General features: G+C 58.0%; 1 protein-coding gene across 9 annotated transcripts in view; it reads right to left on the bottom strand.

Moving 5' to 3' along the window:
- The window catches only part of AKAP13 (A-kinase anchoring protein 13), a 119,093-nt gene that overhangs the window by 2,988 nt on the left and 97,414 nt on the right, over positions 1-18,691 (bottom strand). For 7 of the 9 annotated variants that reach the window (XM_058666604.1, XM_058666607.1, XM_058666606.1 and 4 more), the window contains 16 exons: positions 17,366-17,432; positions 14,914-15,046; positions 13,782-13,894; positions 13,178-13,330; positions 12,452-12,699; positions 11,411-11,536; positions 11,198-11,315; positions 10,177-10,425; positions 8,309-8,385; positions 7,730-7,911; positions 7,565-7,647; positions 5,117-5,311; positions 2,877-3,038; positions 2,181-2,251; positions 1,811-1,855; positions 64-114 (listed from right to left, as the gene is read on the bottom strand). In XM_058666604.1, coding sequence (XP_058522587.1) covers positions 64-114; positions 1,811-1,855; positions 2,181-2,251; positions 2,877-3,038; positions 5,117-5,311; positions 7,565-7,647; positions 7,730-7,911; positions 8,309-8,385; positions 10,177-10,425; positions 11,198-11,315; positions 11,411-11,536; positions 12,452-12,699; positions 13,178-13,330; positions 13,782-13,894; positions 14,914-15,046; positions 17,366-17,432 — 2,073 coding nt within the window. The remainder of the gene's footprint in view (positions 1-63; positions 115-1,810; positions 1,856-2,180; positions 2,252-2,876; positions 3,039-5,116; positions 5,312-7,564; positions 7,648-7,729; positions 7,912-8,308; positions 8,386-10,176; positions 10,426-11,197; positions 11,316-11,410; positions 11,537-12,451; positions 12,700-13,177; positions 13,331-13,781; positions 13,895-14,913; positions 15,047-17,365; positions 17,433-18,691) is intronic. The other 2 variants (XM_058666612.1, XM_058666605.1) reach the window with 1 other exon arrangement.

The following is an 18,691-nucleotide window of genomic DNA, read 5'->3' as shown; positions in this document are numbered from 1 at the left end:
TAACCTCAAGGCCCGGGGACGCCCGTGCGGGCCGGGCTGCGGGCGGGCGGGCGCAGCGCCTACCTGCAGACGGCTCAGGAGCTGGTGCAGGTGCAAGATGCTCTGTGCCACTTGCTGCAAGAACAGAGGAAAAAGATGCTTAGCAGGGCCTGGCCCACAGCGGCCCCGGGCAGGCAGCGAGGCTCGGCGCAGCCTGGCCCAGTGCTGTGAGACCAGCAAGCAGCCCCATGCTTGCAGTGAGGCGGGAAAGCAGCTGGGCCCGCTCATGTAGCTCCTGGACAGCCTGCTCATGTGACCCCCGGACAGCCCGCTCACCGCCCCCCGCTCACCCCCCGCAGTCGCCTCTTGGGGCGCGATTGTGTTTAGTGAGTCATGCGCACTACTGAGATATTAGTATTTTCAGAATTTTCTTCCCAAATGATACCAAAATGTCACTGACAAACAGAATACAACACTACTGACAACACACAAGTCTTCGAGAGCACGCGCATGCTCTCACACACGTTGCCTCTCGGCCCCCAGCCCGCAGGTCCAGCTGAGCGGCTGGGGCATGGATCTACCCTTGGGTCTACCCAGTTCACCTCACCGCTCAGCACAAGTGCCAGCAGACGCAAAGCCTCTCCACCACCCTCCCCCCGGCTCCCTCTCCAGCCACTCCCCTCCCTTAAAGCTGCCTCCTGCCCCCACCACGACACAGTTAACAGTGAGGCACAGGGCTGGTGCCAGGGTGCAGTGGGTCAAGTTATCACCTGCAAGGCTGGCATCCCCTGTGGGCACAGATCTGTCTCTCAGCTGCTCCACTTCCCTTCCAGCTCCCTGCTTTTGGCCTTAGCAAGCGGTGGACGACAACCCAAGTGCTGGGACCCCTGCACGCACATGGGAAAGCCGGAGGAAGCCGCTGACTCGTGGCTCCAGCCTGGTCCACTCTGGCCTCTGCAGCCGTCAAGGGAGATGCAAGACACATCTCTGCCCTTCTCTCCAGCTCTTTCAGATAAACAAACCAATGCAGCTCAGAGCCCTAAGGCAGTAAGGACAGCAGGGCCTTGAAGCAGGAGCAAGGCTAGTCCTCACTTTTCCTTCCCAGCACAGGCTCCAGGGCCTCCCCGGGGCACATCCCCTCCCAGCACAGGCTTCAGGGCCTCTCCTGGGCACATCCCCTCCCAGCACAGGCTCCACAGCCTCCCTGGGGCACATCTGAAGGCCAGCACCATCGCTGCTACATCAGGGCCCTTACAAGGGGGGGGGGGAGGGGTGGGGGGGGGAATCCCAGTGCCTATAAAACTGTCACATATTGCAATGTAATAGATAAAAATATATATATATATAAACACAAAACAAAAAACAAAACAAAACAAACAAAAAAACAAGCCAAGGGGAGGCAGAACGGAAGGTAGACCCGCGGTAGCTCGGCAGGGACAGCCCTGAGAAGCAGCACCCACAGAGGGTACAGGTGCACTGGACAGAGGCCTGGCTGGCACTGCCAATCACTCCCAGTAAGCCTCCACGGCTGAGCCCTGAAGCTTTGAGATCCAGGTGTGCGAACAAGGCTAAGCCTGGTGTACGCATTCAGACCCCAGAGCGGTTGCATGGCCCATGTTCACAGGATGATGGACAGCAGCACTGAGGGGCCAAGGGCATGGCCACAGGCCAAATCCAAGATGCCACCCTGAGTGGGACAGCAACAAGAGGACAGGAAGCTGACCCTGGCCCAATCTGTCCAGTGAGGGCAGCTGGGCCCAGGAGAGGTGAAGGCCTGTCACCTTGCGGCAGGCAGAGATGCCAGCCCGGCGGGGGTAAGCAGGGTCCTTACCTCACTGTTCCTCTTCAGTGTGAACACCAAGTTCGCATTCCCACCCTACAAGACAAGACAGATGCCTCAGAAGTGAGCCTCCCGCCCAAGGCTGCCTTCAGTCCCCAGTGGCAGAGAGGGCATAGCCAGCGCTCCGACGCTGACGGATGCCCCGTGGTGTGGGGCGCCAGTCCTACCAGGGTCCTGCACTGCTGTGCGGGTGGGCACAATGCCAGGCAGGGCAGGGCAAGAAGCAGTAAGCTGTGACCTGGGAACAACGCAAGACTTTTTTGAAGGCCCAAGTGAGACTTCTAAGCCAAGATGGAGACGGACAAGCTCCGAGGGTGCTGTGCCCCGAGTAGAGGGCTGAGCAGCCGTGGAGGGCCAGTACCTTTTTCAGACCACTGTCGGACCCCGTGCGCCTGAGGTCCTGGCCTTCATCTCCCTCGTCCTTCTCGCCTCCTACACAAGACACACAGAGTGTTGGGGTCACACCTCGGAGCTGAGACACACAGAGTGTTGGGGTCACACCTTGGGGCTGAGACAGAGCGTGGGGGTCACACCTCGGAGCTGAGACACACAGAGCATTGGGGTCACACCTCAGAGCTGAGAAACAGAGGGTTGGGGTCATACCTCGGGGCTGAGACACACAGAGTGTTGGGGTCACACCTCGGAGCTGAGACACACAGAGTGTTGGGGTCACACCTCGGGGCTGAGACACACAGAGCGTGTGGGTCACACCTCAGAGCTGAGACACACAGAGTGTTGGGGTCACACCTCGGGGCTGAGACACACAGAACATGGGGGTCACACCTCAGGGCTGAGACAGATAGAACATGGGGGTCACACCTCAGGGCTGACACACACAGAGGGTTGGGCCGTGCCTCCGGGCTGAGAGGCAGGCAGCACTTGAGGTGCCCCGTGGAGGCAGCCTCCATGAACAGGAGGAAGGTAAACACTGCTGCTCCTTGGCTGCCCTGCAGCCCATCCTGCCCACAAGTGTGGGAGAGACACTGTCAGAACACAGGTGGGTGTAATCGTGGGTGTGGGAAATTGGCCTGTAGGAGGCGTGTGCCCAAGCCCCTACCTTTTGCAGCGTTCATCTGGTGGCTGTCAAATCCGCCAAAGGTTTCTGCTCGCCGGGGCAGGGACACAGGGCCCATGGTGCCCTCCTGCTCAGCAGGGCTGCTGGCCACTTGCCCCATCAGGCCGCCCAGACTTGCACTCACCAGGCCCTGCAGGAGTTCCACTGGGAAAGAGATAACAGGCACATCAGGGGACGCGGCCGCATGGAGCGTGTGATGCAAGGACTCAGCCAAGGGCTCAGACAAGGGCTCAGGTGCATGCTGGCTCTGGGGGATTCTACCAAAACCTGAGAGGTGAAACCTCCACGCTGATTTACATGAGGCCCAGAAAAACCATAAGGAGGGAAGATGAGCCGGACGGGGCACACACGGCTGCCAGATCAGACCCAAAGCAACCCAAAGACACTTGGTCCCAGTGAGGGGTTGGCCTTCGAACAGCCAGGGAAACAGCAGGTCCTGACTCCTCCACGCAGAGTGGGAGCGAGGGGCTTGGCTTCACGTCTGACCAGCCAGTGCTCTGCCACGGTATACGAGGGCGGGAGCAATGCTGCAGGCTGAGGCAGAGTGGACACGAGGAAAGAAGTCCCAGGGGTCAGGGACCAGGGCCAGCAAGTCCCAGAAAAGCAGCTGTCTGGCTCGGAAAGAGCACAACCCAGAAACAACCTGGGGGAGTTCTGGGAAGTGAGGAAGCTATCTGAATTTCAAAATCTAAGAAGCTAATTGCAAACAAAAGTTGAGAAGTGAAAACACTCCAGTCCAAGCCTTGTTAGCAGACAGACACCTGAGCTCCTGGGGAACCGAGCTCACGAGAAGACCGGCCTATGGGACAGAGATGGGCAGAGAACCAAGGCACACAGAGAGCCGTGGCGGAACCAGAGCAGGTGGTCCAATGAGGCCTAATCAGCATCTACATGCTAACGCAGCCACAGGCAGAGAACGGCCGGAGGAGGCAGGGGCGTGGAAGCACACCCTAACGGGGACATGAGAAACACACACCACCAGGGCAGTGTGGGGACAGGCCAGGCTAACTGTAGAGCCAGGATCCCACATGGGTGCTGGCCCGTGTCCCCGCTGCTGCACTTCCCATCTGGCTCCCTGCTTGTGGCTTGGGACAGCAACAGAGGATGGCCCAAAGCCTTGGGACCCTGCACTCGCATGGGACACCCTGAGGAGGCTCCTGGCTCCGGATCCACTCGGCTCCGGCCATTGTGGCCACTTGGGGAGTAAAGCAGCAGATGGGAGATATTTCTGTCTTTCCTCTCTATAAATCTGCCTTTCCAATAAAAATAATAAATCTTAAAAAAAAAAAGAGGGAAAAAAAAAAGACATGCTGATGACAGAGTGACTGTTGCCTGCGCAACAGGCCTGGGGACAGGCAGGTCTCCCAGCTGGAGCAGGTCTACACTGCTTTTCAGGGACGCGCCATGCCAGGCAGCGAGGCCCATGCAGGCACAGCTGCCAGGGCCTGGGGACAGTCTTGGGAACTCAGGTAAGCAGCAGGGTCTTGGGAATCCACCCTCGCCAGAGTCTGCTTAGCAACTGCCCAGGCTACAGTATACCTGGTGACACGGGCAGGGAACACAGGCCAGGCCCCTTGCCCACCCAGCAACTTCCCAGGCACACATGGCCTCAAGCACAGAGCAAACCCACGGTCCCCACTGGCCCACGGCCCTGCTTGGGACACCTGACCACTGAGCTCTGAGGCCCTCCCCTGGCCTGGTGGACAGCACAGGGCAGGAGAGCAGAGGCCACCCACCCAGGAAGGCAGCTGGGGACCCGCTCTCAGAGTGGGTGCTGCAGTACTGCCAGCACAGTGCACAGGGAGCTCTGGAGGCAGGGGTGGGCAGGGGTGGCAGGGGGTCGGAGGCAGCGCTGGCCTGTGGCAGAAGCAGCAGCAGGCCCTAGCACAGCCTGCACACCTGCTCCCCGGCCCCTGACAGTGAGTCACTTCCGCACAAGGCCTGGGTGTTAACTAGGGTGCTGTCAGAGCTCCATCCCTCAGAAGGAAAGTGAAAACGGGGCGAATGCTCGGGACGCCCAGCGCCACGCTGCAGGGCCTGGGGCTGTGTTCTGCTAGCTGGGACGGCACCGGCATCCCGGTGGCTCGCGGCGTGGGGCTCCCGCTGGTCCCACGCGAGGCCTTAGTTTCAGGCTCTGGCAGCCATCGCAGTGGCGGGAGCTCCCTGGCTCTCGGACAGGGACAAAGTGGCAGCTCCCACGGGCTGTGCCGAGTACCACTCACCCTCGCTTATGGCACTCTTCATCAGCGGGCCTCCTCTGAGGGCCTCCTGCGTGCTGGCGCGGAAAAGTGCTCTCGGGCTGTGCGCGGAAGAGCAGTCCTCAGGTAAGGGCGTGCTGCACTCTGTCAGCTCCCGGAAAATCACCTCCTTCTCCTCCAGGAGCAGCAGGATCTGCTGGTCCTTCTGCTGGAGCTGCTCTGGAGGGCAGACGGGACAAGGTGGCATGTTAGGACCCAGGACACAAGTGCCCCCTCGTGGCACCATGTGGTAGGGACAGCACTAACCCTGTCCTCAGGACGGGCCCATGTCCAGTACCAAGTTTCCCCTCTGGGACATTTGTCAAGACCACCTTGCTTCTAGAATTAGCCATGTGGGTAAGGGGGAGACACACGGTTTTCTCCATAATTACCTGACGTGGAGAGCGGCTCTCTGCAAACATGGCTGACATGGGGGTGTCCAACCTGGCGAGCCAGGACCACACTCTTGCCCCCTGGTGCTGTTCTGCCCACTTCCTGTCATGGCCAGCAGTCTGCAGCCACACACCCCAAGACAGTGCCTTCCAGGACCCTTTCACTCTCCTCTCTGCACAGCTGTGTCTCCTGCAGGGCAGCACCCCAGCCACCCTCCCTGCCTTATAGGGGCGCTCTGTGGGCAGGCAACGATGGGGAGCACGCTCAAACTGTCTGCCATGGGGAGTGCCACTAGCAAAGGCCATCTCCAGACGGACCACTCCCTCCCTTCCACGTACAGGCTGTTTAACACTACTCTGACCCTGCCCTTGTCCTGTCCTATCCCATCCAAGAAGCAGTTACAGAGAGAGGCAGAAGCAGAGAGACGGAGGTCTTGCATTCCCGGTGCACTCCCCAAACGGCCACTATGATCCGGACTGGGCAGAGCCCAAGTACCGGAGGCACCGTCCACTGGCTTCCCAGGCACATCCGTGGGGAGCTGGACCAGCAGAGGAGCAGCGAAGACACGAGCTGACGCTCATACAGGATGCTGCCACTGCAGGCAGAAGCTTTAACCTACTATGCCAGATCCTATTTTATTTTTTAGTCTGTAAAAATTGTGTTTTTTAAATCTTCTGAAAAGATTTACTTTATTTGAAAAGCAGAGTCAGAGAGAGAGACAGACAGACACACAGTGATCTTCCAACTGCCGGTTCACTCCCCAAATGGCTGCTCCAGTCAGGAGCTCGGGACTTCATCCGGGTCTCCCAGGTGGCTGCTGGGGCCCAAGGACTGCAGGCATCTTCCACTGGATTTCCAGGCAGCTTAGCAGGGAGCTGGAGCAGAAGCGGAGCAGTGAAGAGGTGAACTGATGCTCACGCAGACGCAGGGTCTGCAGGCAGCAACTAACTATGCCACAGCACTGCCGCTCAGCTCAGAGCCACCGGGCTGCCCAGAGAGTGCGCCCAGCAAGGGCAGGACTGCGTCAGGGAGCAGGCCCTGGAGGTGGGGCTGCTACTGGCCCTTCCTGCAACCCTGTGGTTCCTGGAGCCCCTCTCCCAGGGAGCGCTGAAGCCCTGAACAACGTGAGGCTCATTTTGCTGTTTAAAGTTTAGATTATTTAGACAGTTCGTTTTTGAAGTTTAAACAGTTCAAGTGCCTGTCCTGTTTCTGCTTCCCTGGCATCTGTGTGACGGCAGAGCAGTCTCTGGAATCCCCCCGGGCTCGGCGACCTCACCGTCCCTCTCCCCAGCTCCACAGACTTCCGCCGGCCTGCCCACTTCTGGCCCCTCCACTCCCTTAGCGACCCTCCCAGTTGTGTTGATGTCAACTAAAGAAATCAAGGCTGCTCTGCCTTCCAGGCCTGGTGCCACCCCAGCTGGGTCTACCCTGCTCAGACTGTGGGCACGCGATCATGTGGTCAGCTCCCTGCAGACGCAATGCCTTGCCAGCTGCCCCCTATCCCCATGTGGGTGGCTGGCTAACCCCGACCTGTGGCCTGGCTCTGACTGTATCCTCTTCTCCAGAGCAAGGCTGGGAGGGCTCGGGCAGCTCCCTGCAGCAGCCCACTGCAGAGTAATAGTGTAACACAGTGCCCTCCCAGCGCAGCTCCACTGAGCGGCCTGCAGCGGGGTGCTGTCAGGGAGCCCAGGCCTCATGCCCTGCCGCTGTGAACTGCTCTTCCGTGTCCTCTTCTACAAAGCAGGATGCTAGTGAGGCCACCACACCAGCAGGCCCCAACAACCAGTGTCCAAACTGGAAGTCAGTCTCGGGTGGCCCCTGCTCCGTGATGGACACGCAGGTGAGCGACGAAGCAGGGGTGGGGGCAGGCGACAGAGATGCCCCCAGATCTCCCATCCTCACGTTTTCTCCCTTTTGTCTGAGTTTGACAACTGACTGTGAATTTCGGCAAAGACCCTGTGCTGCCGACACCCAGACAGGACGACCAGTGTCCCCTGTGCCCCGTGGTGGCCTCCAAACCCCTCAGCCCACCCAGCTGACCTTTCAACTCCCGAGCTCTGCTGTCCAACATTTTCTTCTCCTCCTCATTCTCACTCGGGATGCCTTCATCTTCATCTCTGTTCCTAGACAGACAACGCAGAGGCCGCTCAGACGCCAGGCTCCCGCCCGCCTGCGCTGGGGCCCTGGGGCCGGGGGCGTGCTCACAGGGTGCTGATGGTATCTTGGATGGTCTGCATCCAGCTGTTCCTCTCCTCCTTGGAGCCGGCGTGGACCTCCACCATCTCGGGGTCCCTCACCCCCGTGCTAATGAGAAACAGGCCCTTCTCCTCGTGTGCCACCTCCCTCACGATGAGCTTCTTCAGAGAGATCACCGTGGACTTCTGGTCCTGCAAGGAGCAGGGAGAGACGGCCACTGCACACCACACAACACATAAACGGGAGGGTGGCTTTGGTGCAAGGCAAGACCAGACACTGACGAAAGCAAGGGCAATGCTGCGATGGAGCCGACTCTTCCACAAGCTCTCCAGCCAGCCAGGGCTTCGAGGCCGAGCCTGTCCAGCCGGCGTGTGCCTCGCGCGGCCAGCCCACCTGCGCCACGCCAGGCCAGCCCAGCCAGCCCGCCTGCGCCACGCCCGGTCAGCCCAGCCAGCCCGCCTGCGCCACGCCCGGCCAGCCCAGCCAGCCCGCCTGCGCCACACCAGGCCAGCCCAGCCAGTCCGCCTGCGCCACGCCCGGTCAGCCCGCCTGCACCTCTCCTGGCCTGAGCACAGCAGTGTCACTTACCAGTGAGGCAAAGACATACTTCTGGTCTTTCTCTTGCAGGAAAACTAAAATATCAGTGAGCAGAACAGCTTGAACCTCTGGAAAGTGGAAACAAAGAGGGAAGAGTGAGGACTCGGCAGCTTCCCCGCAGCCCGGGGCAGCGAAGCACGCCTGGGGCATAGCGCAGGCCGCCAGCCCAGGCAGGGCCTTCAGGCTCTGCAGGACAGGGACGTGACCACAGCCCAGGAAAGGCATACCCCTTAAGGCAATATTTTAAGAATAGTTTTTCAGAATAAAGTTTAAAGGCTGGACTTGACCAGAGGAGACCAGCAACCTCGGTGGGGTATGGACACACAGCTAAGGCAAGGCAGCCCCAGCTGTGGGCCTCGGCTGCTGGAGAACACCACAGGCCTGTGCACGGCCCTGATGCTGGGCCTCTCTATACCACAACAGCTTTCTGCACAGAAACAGACATCTCTAGCTGGATCTAGGAACACAAAAATGAAATAAAAGGATCCGGCCATCTCTGGGCTGAGAGGTGGTTTGGCAACAGAAGGTCAGGACCTCTTCCACAACCTGCTCAGAGCCACCGGGCTGCCCAGAAAGAACTCCCCTCTAGTTTGCAGGACTGAGGGCGCCCAGCAAGGGCAGGACCGAGTCATGGAGCAGGCCCTGCAGGCGGGGCCGCTACTGGCCCTTCCCGCAACCCTGTGGTTCCTGCAGCCCCTCTCCCAGGGAGCGCACTGCAAAGCCCTGAACAACGCAAGGGGGTCTGCCCACAAGGGGCCGCTGGCCTTGCCTGGATCTCGACTCGGCATGATCAGTGCCAGGGGATTGGAGAACATCCACCCTGCCCCTCGCCGCAGGGCCTTGACAGGTCTGGCTGTTCCTGCAGCTCCCCTGGGCTTGAAAATGACTCCACAGCAACTGCTGTCTCCCGCAGAGGCACGCAGGCCCCAACACCTCTTGTTCCCACCTGTGGCTGGACCACAGCCTTACCCCCACAGCTGGGGCCCAGCAGTTTTTATTGGGAATGACGGAATAATCTCTGCAGAGACAAGAGCAGAGCGTAGGCTCCAAGCTGCAGCATGTCTTGAGCATGGAGGCCCTCAAGAGGCGCGTGGCCTCTGCTGGTCTCCGAGCGCAGTGCACACAGCCTGAGCAGAGTCCGTGGGTCAGGGGAGGGAACCTGGACTCTGCGCAGCATGGTGAACACCCACTCAGTGCCGAAAGGAGGGAGGCCCGTGGCTTTGCACATCTCCTGCCCTTCTGTCCACATCTGAGCAGCACCGCTGGCCCAAACTGCGGGCCGTCTCTGCTGCCCTGCTCGTGCGCCCTGCCTCACGCACAGCACACCGAGCCCATCGCCCCACACTCAGTGGTAATGACAGAGTCTGCGGCACGTCTGAGGGCAGCCAATGCTCTGGCCAAAATGTGACACACCGGAGAACAAAGCTCACCTAGTATTCTGGGTGGACATGGTGGCCCCGTGGGCAGTCAGAGGGAAACCAAGCGGAGGGCGGTGCCTTTTTCTTTTTTTGCTTTATAGAGGGACAAAAGACCTGAGCACGCCAACTGTCAAACCCCGCAGAACCGGGAAGCCGAGGTGCCCCTGGCATCCCCTGGGCACAGGCACGGCCCCAGGGTGGCCACCCGGGAGAACGTGGTGTCCTTTGTGGTTTGCATTCTTGGACTGTCCTGCATGGTGCTCCAGCCCCTCATCTCCCACTGTCCCTGCCTGCCTTAGTCAGGCCATTCCCATCAAAGCAGTCGGCCTCGATGTCAGATTAAAAGCCAAGAAAGGTCCAGTGCTCCCAGGTGGCGTCCGGGCAGGTGTTGGAGGGGCAGCCAGGTGAAGCACAAATCCCCGGGGCCTAAGGGCACCTCACCTTTCAGCCTGCCAGCAGAGCTCTTGAGAAACACACTCCCGTCGCGTACCAGCTGCTTGCGCTTTAGATCCTCCTTGGCAAACATCTGCCCGCTCTTCATCCGCATGATGGACTTGCTGTCTGTTCTGGTGTAAATCTCATGGAGACGCGCTTTCCGCTCGTAACTCGCAACTTTGCTGTCCACAGCCCCAATGACATCCTTCACCAGGCTGAGGCACTGGGTGAGGTCTTCCTGCTCCACCTCATTGTCTTGGAGGAAAGCACAGCTCTGTCCTGGGCAGCTCTCACAGGAGAGGGCCGGGGGAGCCAGCCCCCATCCTGTGCTCCCTGCCACTCCCTCTGCGCTCACATCAAACCACGAAAGTGCACTGAGCACGAGGCCAGGCACGCAGCCCGTCTGCTATCCTGAGTCCAAGCCTAAAGAAAGCCCACGGCCAGGGCATGGACAGCAGGGGAGTGTGAGCTGTGAGCACACGCCAAAGGCCCACAGGCGTCCAGGGAGGGAGAGACGCAGAGGAGAGAAGTAGGGGCTTTTTCTTTGTTTTCCAAATCTTTAATATAACTGCCTATGAATCAAGATGGGATGAAAGAGGCTGAGAGAGGGAGGGAGAGAGGGGGAAGGAGAGAGGGAAGAGACGGAGGAAGGGAGGGAGAGAAAGAGAGGAAGAGAGAGGGAAGGAAAGGAGGAGAGAGGGGGGAGGGGGGAGGGGGGAGGGAGGGAGGAAGGGAGGGAGGAAGGGAGGAAGAGAGAGGGAAGGAAAGGAGGAGGGGGGAGGGAGGGGGGAGGGAGGGAGGGAGGGAAGGAAAGGAGGAGGGGGGGAGGGAGAGGGGGGAGGGAGCAGTCAGGAGATGCGGATTCAGCAGCAGCAGCACTCCAGCCCTCAGAGGAGGAGCTGCTCATTTAAGTCTTGGTGGAACTAGTAGGTGGCTCCTTCCTCTCTGGTGTTAGCCCACTCTCACTCTGGTGCTAGAACATTCCATGCTTTCAGGCCAATCAGGTTGGGAGAAAAAGCAGACTCACCTTTGGTACACTGCAAGATCCTCTGGAACAGGACTGGGTACTTGGTGATGCGCTGGGTCACCAGCAGTATGCACTCCGGGATCCCGAGCCTCCGTACGATGGGACTGCTCATCTTCTTCTGCAGGAGAACAGGTGAACTGTGAGGCCTGCTCCTGGCAGATGGCTCGAGCTGAGACGGGGTGCTAATGGGCACCTGCATCTCCCACCCTGTACCTTCACGAAGGCCTGAAAGCGTTTGTCCTTGGTGTACAGGTCCTTGAAGTAGTTCACAGACTGGGTGTGCTGCCCACAAAACTTGCCATAGATCTTCTTCAAACGTTCTGCATTCTCACCCGAAAACTGCAGGGACAGAACGCAGCACTGACTCTGCAAGCCAGCTTGCAACATCCAATTAGCACTTTGCAAACCTGGAGTGCTGGTTCCCCAATACCCCCCCGACAGGCCACAGCAGCCTACCCAGTTGCCCAGTCCCTCCAAACTTCCACAGCCACTGTGGGCCCAGCACGCCCAGAGACATGTCCACCCACACAGGTGTTCACAGCAGTGGGAATCTTCCAAACGTTCAGTGGATGGGAACATGTATAAACCATGCATGTCCACACACCCGGAGTAACAGCTGCCACAGAACTACCAACGACACAGCCTACAGTTGCGACGACCTCTGCAAGCATCGTGTCTGTGAACTGTGCTGCCATGCATTCTTCTCATCTTTGCTAAACACCCACCTCAGGCAACTCCAGACAGAAGCCAGGGAAAGAATGCAAGTCCTACTGTGTTCATGCAGAGGAGGATGGGCCAAATGTCCAATCATTGGCAAGTAGCCTTTAATTCCACCCAGAAGCAGAAAACGTCCCAGATCCCGGTTACAACCCTTTGCCTGTCTAGGTGCTGGGAGCAGGCATGAACCTTCCCAACAAGAGTTATTTTGAAAGCTGTGTAGTGTTGAGAGTGTCAGAACCACCTGTGCCCACGCACGGGGAGGAGGCCTTACCGCTCTCAGTGCTCCTGCCCAAGCTGACGGCGTCAGCTGAGCAGTGAGAACCTCTGGCTCAAGGCGGCCGGCAAGGGCGTCTTGGCTCCACAAACTGGGGCTTTGTTTGGAGGCAGGAAGGCTAACACATGAATGAGGGATTCTGTGGAAACAACACACTCTAACTTCCTTAGGAGGAACCTACTGTGCTTCCCATCTGACAGGAAAGCAAACGGAGGCTCACACACCAAGCTGCCCACACAGTGCTAGGACATCCACCTCACCTGGCCGACAAGCACGTCCCCTATCCTTCGGATGAGGAAGTTATCACTCTTATCCACTGCACACTCCTTCTTCCGCTCCAGAATCTTCTGGAAGAACTGGCTGTGGATGCTGATGAGCTCGTCCAGACAGGGGAACAGCTTTTCCACCATCGGCTGCTCAAACAGCAGCTCGGTCACCATGCCCCTGCCGTAGACGTCGCCCATGATCTTGAGGGTGCGGATGTGATGGAACTCCGTCTGCATCAGCTCTGTGAGGACAGCAGAGACACGGGAAGGCTGGGAGCAGGACTCATCCTGGGGGCTCACCCGGGCAGTCACAGGGCGGCCAGAGCCCCACCGGAACCTTCCATCTGGGGGTCAGAAGCTGCTTCTTCCTACCGCGCCCATTGCTCACGACCTAACCCTGCCTTCTGGACAGGTTCCCTGGGCTCCACCCGTCTCCAACGAGTCTTCATTGTACTTCATCCCCCGCAGACTGTGCTGCTGCTGGACACCGTGTGTCCTGTCTGGTTCGCAGGCAGCGACAGGAGCCAACTGCCACACAAACTCAGACAGTGAAAGCACTGAGGTGAAGTGGAAAACGGATGTGCTTGAGCTCACACACCTGCAACCCCAAGTTCTTCAAGGAAAACTTTCCCATGTCTTTGGTGAAAGAGCTAACTCTCAGCCCAGTAAGCCGTCAGCTTAGAAACGCTGCATGATGCCAACCGCACTTTGGCGTCTTACCATAGATCACTTCCTGCCGCTTGATCGCATCTTTCTTCTGCTGCTTCAGGAACTTGCTGTCCACAACCCGGCTCCAGGACTCCGCCTCCAGCTGTCTGGAGTCGATCTCAAAGTCTCCCATCAGCTGTCCCTCGTTCATATCCGTACCTACGCCTCCAAGTGTCAGAGACCATGGGTTTGCAACTGTGGCAAAGCCTGTCCGTCAGCAGCCAGTGGCTTCACAGGACACAAACCCTGCACTTACATAGGCTGTGCAGGGGGAGCGCCTCCTACAACTGCAGGAGTCCACGCCCCAGTGGCATGACGCACTATTCTACACTCTGCTTGGGAGCGATAAACATCGCATATAAAGAAGACCCGATTCCTATATGGATTAGGGACTGGAAGGGTCCTCCTAAAGTTGCAGAGAGCTGGTGGACAACACGCCAGGAATGCTGGTTCTAAATGTGTGCAAGGAGTCCAGGAGGGAGAAGGCATGGCAGCCACAGGAGCAGAAGGCACGGGCGGCCAGAGGAAAGCCCGGCACCCTTCAGCGCACAGCTGACAATGGGGCAAGGACTGCCAGCTCAGCGTGCAGCATGCTGTGGGTCCCTCTTCCTCTTACCCTCATCAGTAAGCGATTCTGTTGACTCGTTGACCTTGCAGATTTTATTGAGTGAGTCCGTTGAGTGTGACAGGAATTTCCACGTGTTGGACATGGTCTCATCATTGCCAACTCTAGAGATAAGAAGCAGTAAATACAGCCAAATGTATCCAGCAAACCACTGTTCTCAGAGCACCAAGACACCGCTGAGGTACCAGCCGCTGTGACACATTCTGCCAAGCACACAGCGGCAGCCAACGTGGGAACTTCAAGATCACTACAAACCCAAACCATCTGAGCATTTTTAAAAAATGACAAGCAGCATGGAGAGGTTTGGGCCTCAGAACACTGCCCATTCTAAAAGACATTTGTTTAAAACTTGCTGCCTAACTACCGCACTTTCTCCACTGCACAAACTGAAAACAAGGGCAACTCTTTGGACGTTCTCAATTCAACCCACCTGCCAGCACAGCAGGCACTCGGTCAATGTCATGTGACACAAGGCCAACCAGTCACAACTTCACATTTTATCAAAGGCCAACCCGTCAATGCCATAACACACATAAATTCTGATAATGTTACAACTTTGAAAGGAGGGCTGTGGGAGACAATGGAAATACAAAGAAACACTAGCCGGACACAGAGGTTAGAGACACAGACGAAAGGAGACTGCGTCCTTTTGCTGCAACTCTCCTCCAAGGATAAGGGACATGCAAGAGATGCTCGGAATCCCACGTTTGCAATGAGTTATTCATTTGATGGGAGGGTGGGCATCTGACCCCAAACAACCAGCAAGATCACAGCCAGCCAGCCCTGTGCCACATCTGCTGTGTGACTCAACAGCAAGGCCCCGGAGGGACCTGGCAGCCCAACTGTAGTGACAGCCTCAAGACTGACTTCCAAGAAACTGACTTATGCTGTAAGACCCCAGCAGTTAAGAGACATGAAACAAGCCCCGGGCCTCTGAGGGACAGGAAAGCCTGACATCGAAGTGGTCGAAAGGAAAAAGTTGGGCTTACATCGGTTTTTCCTATTCTCCTTGTTTTGCTCTAAAAATATTTTCAACAGGAGGGCTGGATGACGCAGCTCAGCCTGTGGGGTCGTCTGATGACGGAAGCACTCCACGCACACGACTCCCGTTCCAGCCACCTACCCTGTGATGTTCTGTATGGAGACGCTCTTGGAGAGCACGACACCCTGCTGGGAGCGTCTGCTGGTGAAGGCCGGGGCAGCGGCGGCCTCCTCGGCGAGCACTGCGGATCGAGGGCGCTCCTTGGGCTGGGAGGCTGCAGGGAAGACAGCACCCGACTGGAACACCACACACCTGTGCCCGCTTGGCAGACGCTGCCACACAGATCTTCTCTGAGGGGAAACTGGCAGAAAACCTCTGCAACAGGCTGGCACTGCTGCTCTGCAGAGGTGGGGAGCAGGTGCTAGCGCGGGTCTGAGATCAGACGCAGGCCCTAAATTACTCCATGTCACATTGTTGGTAACAAGCAAAACCCCGCATGGACACACTAAAAAGGAGGACACTCCCTCGGCTGAGCGACTCCGCGTTGGCACGACAAGCTGGCACCATGTATCTGGGAGGGCAAGCGGGAAACTAACAAGAGGGGCAACCTGGGAGGCGAGATGGAAACCATGCAGTTGAGGTGGGGAGCAGGTGCCAACAGGAACCTCAGAGGAACTGCGGCCACCCTGTTTGGGAGTGGCCAACAGCAGAGCTCGCAAGGGCCCATCAGACAGCACTGCACAGCCCTCTGTGTGCTGGGACTGGGGGGCCTGCCTCACAGGCCCCTCAGGTGATCTCTGCAGGAAGTAAGACTGGGGGAGGAGGGGCTGTTACAGCTTCACAGTGCTTCAGGAAGATCAGCATCAGACACCAGAACTATGGTGCGTGGCCAGGCCCCACAGCAGGGTGATGAGCACACCCCACGTGTGTCTGAGGGGAGAGCAGAGAGCACACACGGTCAGCTGGGACAGAAAGCCTGTTCTTACAGCACAGTACAGATGCGCGCAGGGCAGAGGGAGAGAGGGACATGGAAATGAGAACCACCAGAGGGAAGGCAGAACAGCTTTGCAGGAGGAGTCAGCAGGATGCAGGAGCCAGTGAGGGACAGGCTGGCAGGGCGCCCACCAGGCAAAGCCCCCAGGCACCCCAGCACCTTGTATGGGAAAGGCAGCCTAGAAGGAGCTTTTCCTTATATGAACACGGGGCCCAGAGGCCTTGCTGAGGGCAGGGCTGCGAGCAGCTCTCCACAGAGCGCCTGCCAGGGAGGGCCTGACAAGGGGTTCTCACTGCACATCCATAAGCAGCTCACTGCGCAAGAGACGCAGGAACATTCTAGGCTCCAGGACCATCCAGCAGGGATGCTGGGACCCAAGTGCACACGATTTGAATCCAGACTGCTTCCTCGAAATCACAGTATGGCTGATGCGGGATAAAACGAGACTCTGGACATTTGTGTGGGTCAGAGGCCATTCCCAGAAGGAACCTACACATCAGATACATCTTGTAAGGCAGACACTGTTTCATGGGACAGCAAGTAGGCCTCTGGCATATGGGGTAACATCACAGCAGAGCCCTGGAAGACGAGACTCCTAACAGGTGTGTAGAGTGACCAGATGACAGGTCCAAGTGTGTGCCAGGCTGGCAACTTTCCCTTCTCGTCATCCCACAACGCCTTCAGTGCCCTGAGGAGAGGAGCAGGCAGCACAGCCACTCTGGAGCTGCGGGCGACAGCACTCAAGAGCCACGAGGCACAGTGTCTCCAGGTTGGAGTGGGCAGCAGTGCCCCTGCGGGCATCCATCATGGTGCAGGCAGCGCAGTGCCAGCCGGGGTCTGACTCCAGCACAGTACCAGCGATGGGCCCTCCTATCAGATCCAGAAAAAGTGTCTCTTGGCAGTCTCCTGGAGCAGCCAGGAAGACATCTGCCGATTCCTGAGCTGCTTGCAGTAGTAGCTCGAGGATGTGTAAACAGCCCATCTATGGGGGAGCAGAACTGGAAAACGTGCCACAGGCTCAGACGGACACCACCGTGCAGCTTGCGACAGCACACAGAGGTCTCCTGAGACCTGGGACAAAGCTCCAGGGAAGCCCCAGCACAAAGGCAGACTAGTGGGGGGAGGCAAGAAGCAGACGGGAAACGAGGGTGCAGGGGGACCAGCATGTGAGGTCAAGTGCAGCCTCAGGTGGAAGGTCAGGGTTCAGTCTGGGGCTAAAGGGAGACTGAAGGACTCGACCGTGGGCAGCAGCTGGCCCCTGAACACTGAGCCACTTTCAAGTTACACAGTAGCTTAGCAAACAAGGTCTTCCTCTGAGCTACACAACTGTGGAGCGCATGAAAAAGCAACAGTTTCCGTTTTGCACTACAAGCAAAGAAGAGCAGAGTATGGCCTCTGCCCAGATACAGGCTGCGCTCCCATCTCCTGAGAGCTTCCCAGGCAGCAGGCCTCGCAGGGCCGAGCTATGGGCGGGCAGCTCCGACCACACGGCAGGCACTGCAGTCGTGACGAAGAAAGGAAGCAACACGCCAGCTGGCTTCGTACGTTCAGAGCCATGGAGCCAGGGAGGAGCCTAGTCAGGACTCCACAACTACTTACGTTTGGCTCTCATGATGACTGTGGGTAGCGAGGACGTGTCGTGCGCCTGGAGACTTCCTCTGGGTTGCTGAAGAACAAGGAAACTCCATTGAGGACAGCACTGGCGATGGGCCCCAAGTCAGCTTTCAGGAAGCTCTCCCGGAAGGCATGCCCCGAGTCCCAGGCCACTGCTGAGTGCGCTCCGGGCTGCCTCTCCTGCAGCAGGGCTCCGCTTCACTCGTCTCCTCCTGGGGAGGCCACTGGCACAGCACTGTCCCTCCAGTAACTGCCTGTCCATTTTCCACCCAGCAGTAGCAGGGGTGCACCTTTCTGCTCACGTCTGTTTCTCCAGCAACTAGCACTCACAAGCAAACAAAATTCTTTGCTAGCATGCTCCTTTGTGCTGCAGTTTTTGTGGCAGTATTCAACAAAAGCACCTTGAGATGTACAAACGGAAGCAACTACACTGCGGTCACCCCGGGAGAGAAGATGCACCACTTGGGATTCCAGGAGGAATCCCCGTTTCTGGGTGCGTCCTCACTGGCCTGCAGTGGCATTAGGACTCAGCAGAGACCACCTGCGTCTGCTTTCTGCCTGAGATTCAGAGCGGCCTCTTATTGCAGCTGGGGTCCCATCGTCCCCTTCCCTCACGCCTGGCCCCTGTCCTGGGAGGCCGGGCTCTACTACGTCACCAGCTTACTGCTACAGGCTGCCGGGCCACCTGGAGCTTATGTCCCAAGGGCAGGAAGTTACTGGTCACTAAAGACAACTATCCTAGAGACTGTGACAGTTCTGTGGAAAGTCAGAAAGGAGTAGTGCAAGAACTGGGCAGGAGACACTGGGCCTGGGCTGAGAGGCCTTCCAGGAGAAAGAAGAAATCCAAAATGACTTGAATCAGGTGACCTTTGAGAATGGCACACAGGGCACGTGTCCGGCTTAGTGGCTGGGCCGCCTGTGCCCGAATCACAGTATGTGGCTTCCAGGACCCACTCTGCTCTCAGATCCACCTGCTATGAACATGCCACTGGGTGTCAGCTGAGTCTTTGCCCTCATGTGGGAGACCCAGGCAGGCCTCTCCAGGTTGGCCATGCAAGTTGTTGCAGGTATCTGGGCGAACGAACCAGTGGATCGGAGTTGTCTCCATGATAAACAAAAATTTCAACATGAAAACATAAATGACACTAAATCAAATTTAAAAAAAAAATACTGTGTGAGCCTAACAAAACCTCTGCTGAGTCAGCCTTGAGGGTAGAGACATCACCCCTGCCCCAAGTCCAGGGCTGCTCAGACCAGAGTCCTGGGTCTCCCGTGTCACTGGGGAATGCCTGGTGCCAGGGGAGCAGCCCG

Source organism: Ochotona princeps, chromosome 6 (genome assembly GCF_030435755.1).
Source record: "Ochotona princeps isolate mOchPri1 chromosome 6, mOchPri1.hap1, whole genome shotgun sequence".
NCBI classification, from domain to species: domain Eukaryota; kingdom Metazoa; phylum Chordata; class Mammalia; order Lagomorpha; family Ochotonidae; genus Ochotona; species Ochotona princeps.
This window is presented reverse-complemented; position numbering and strand designations above follow the sequence as displayed.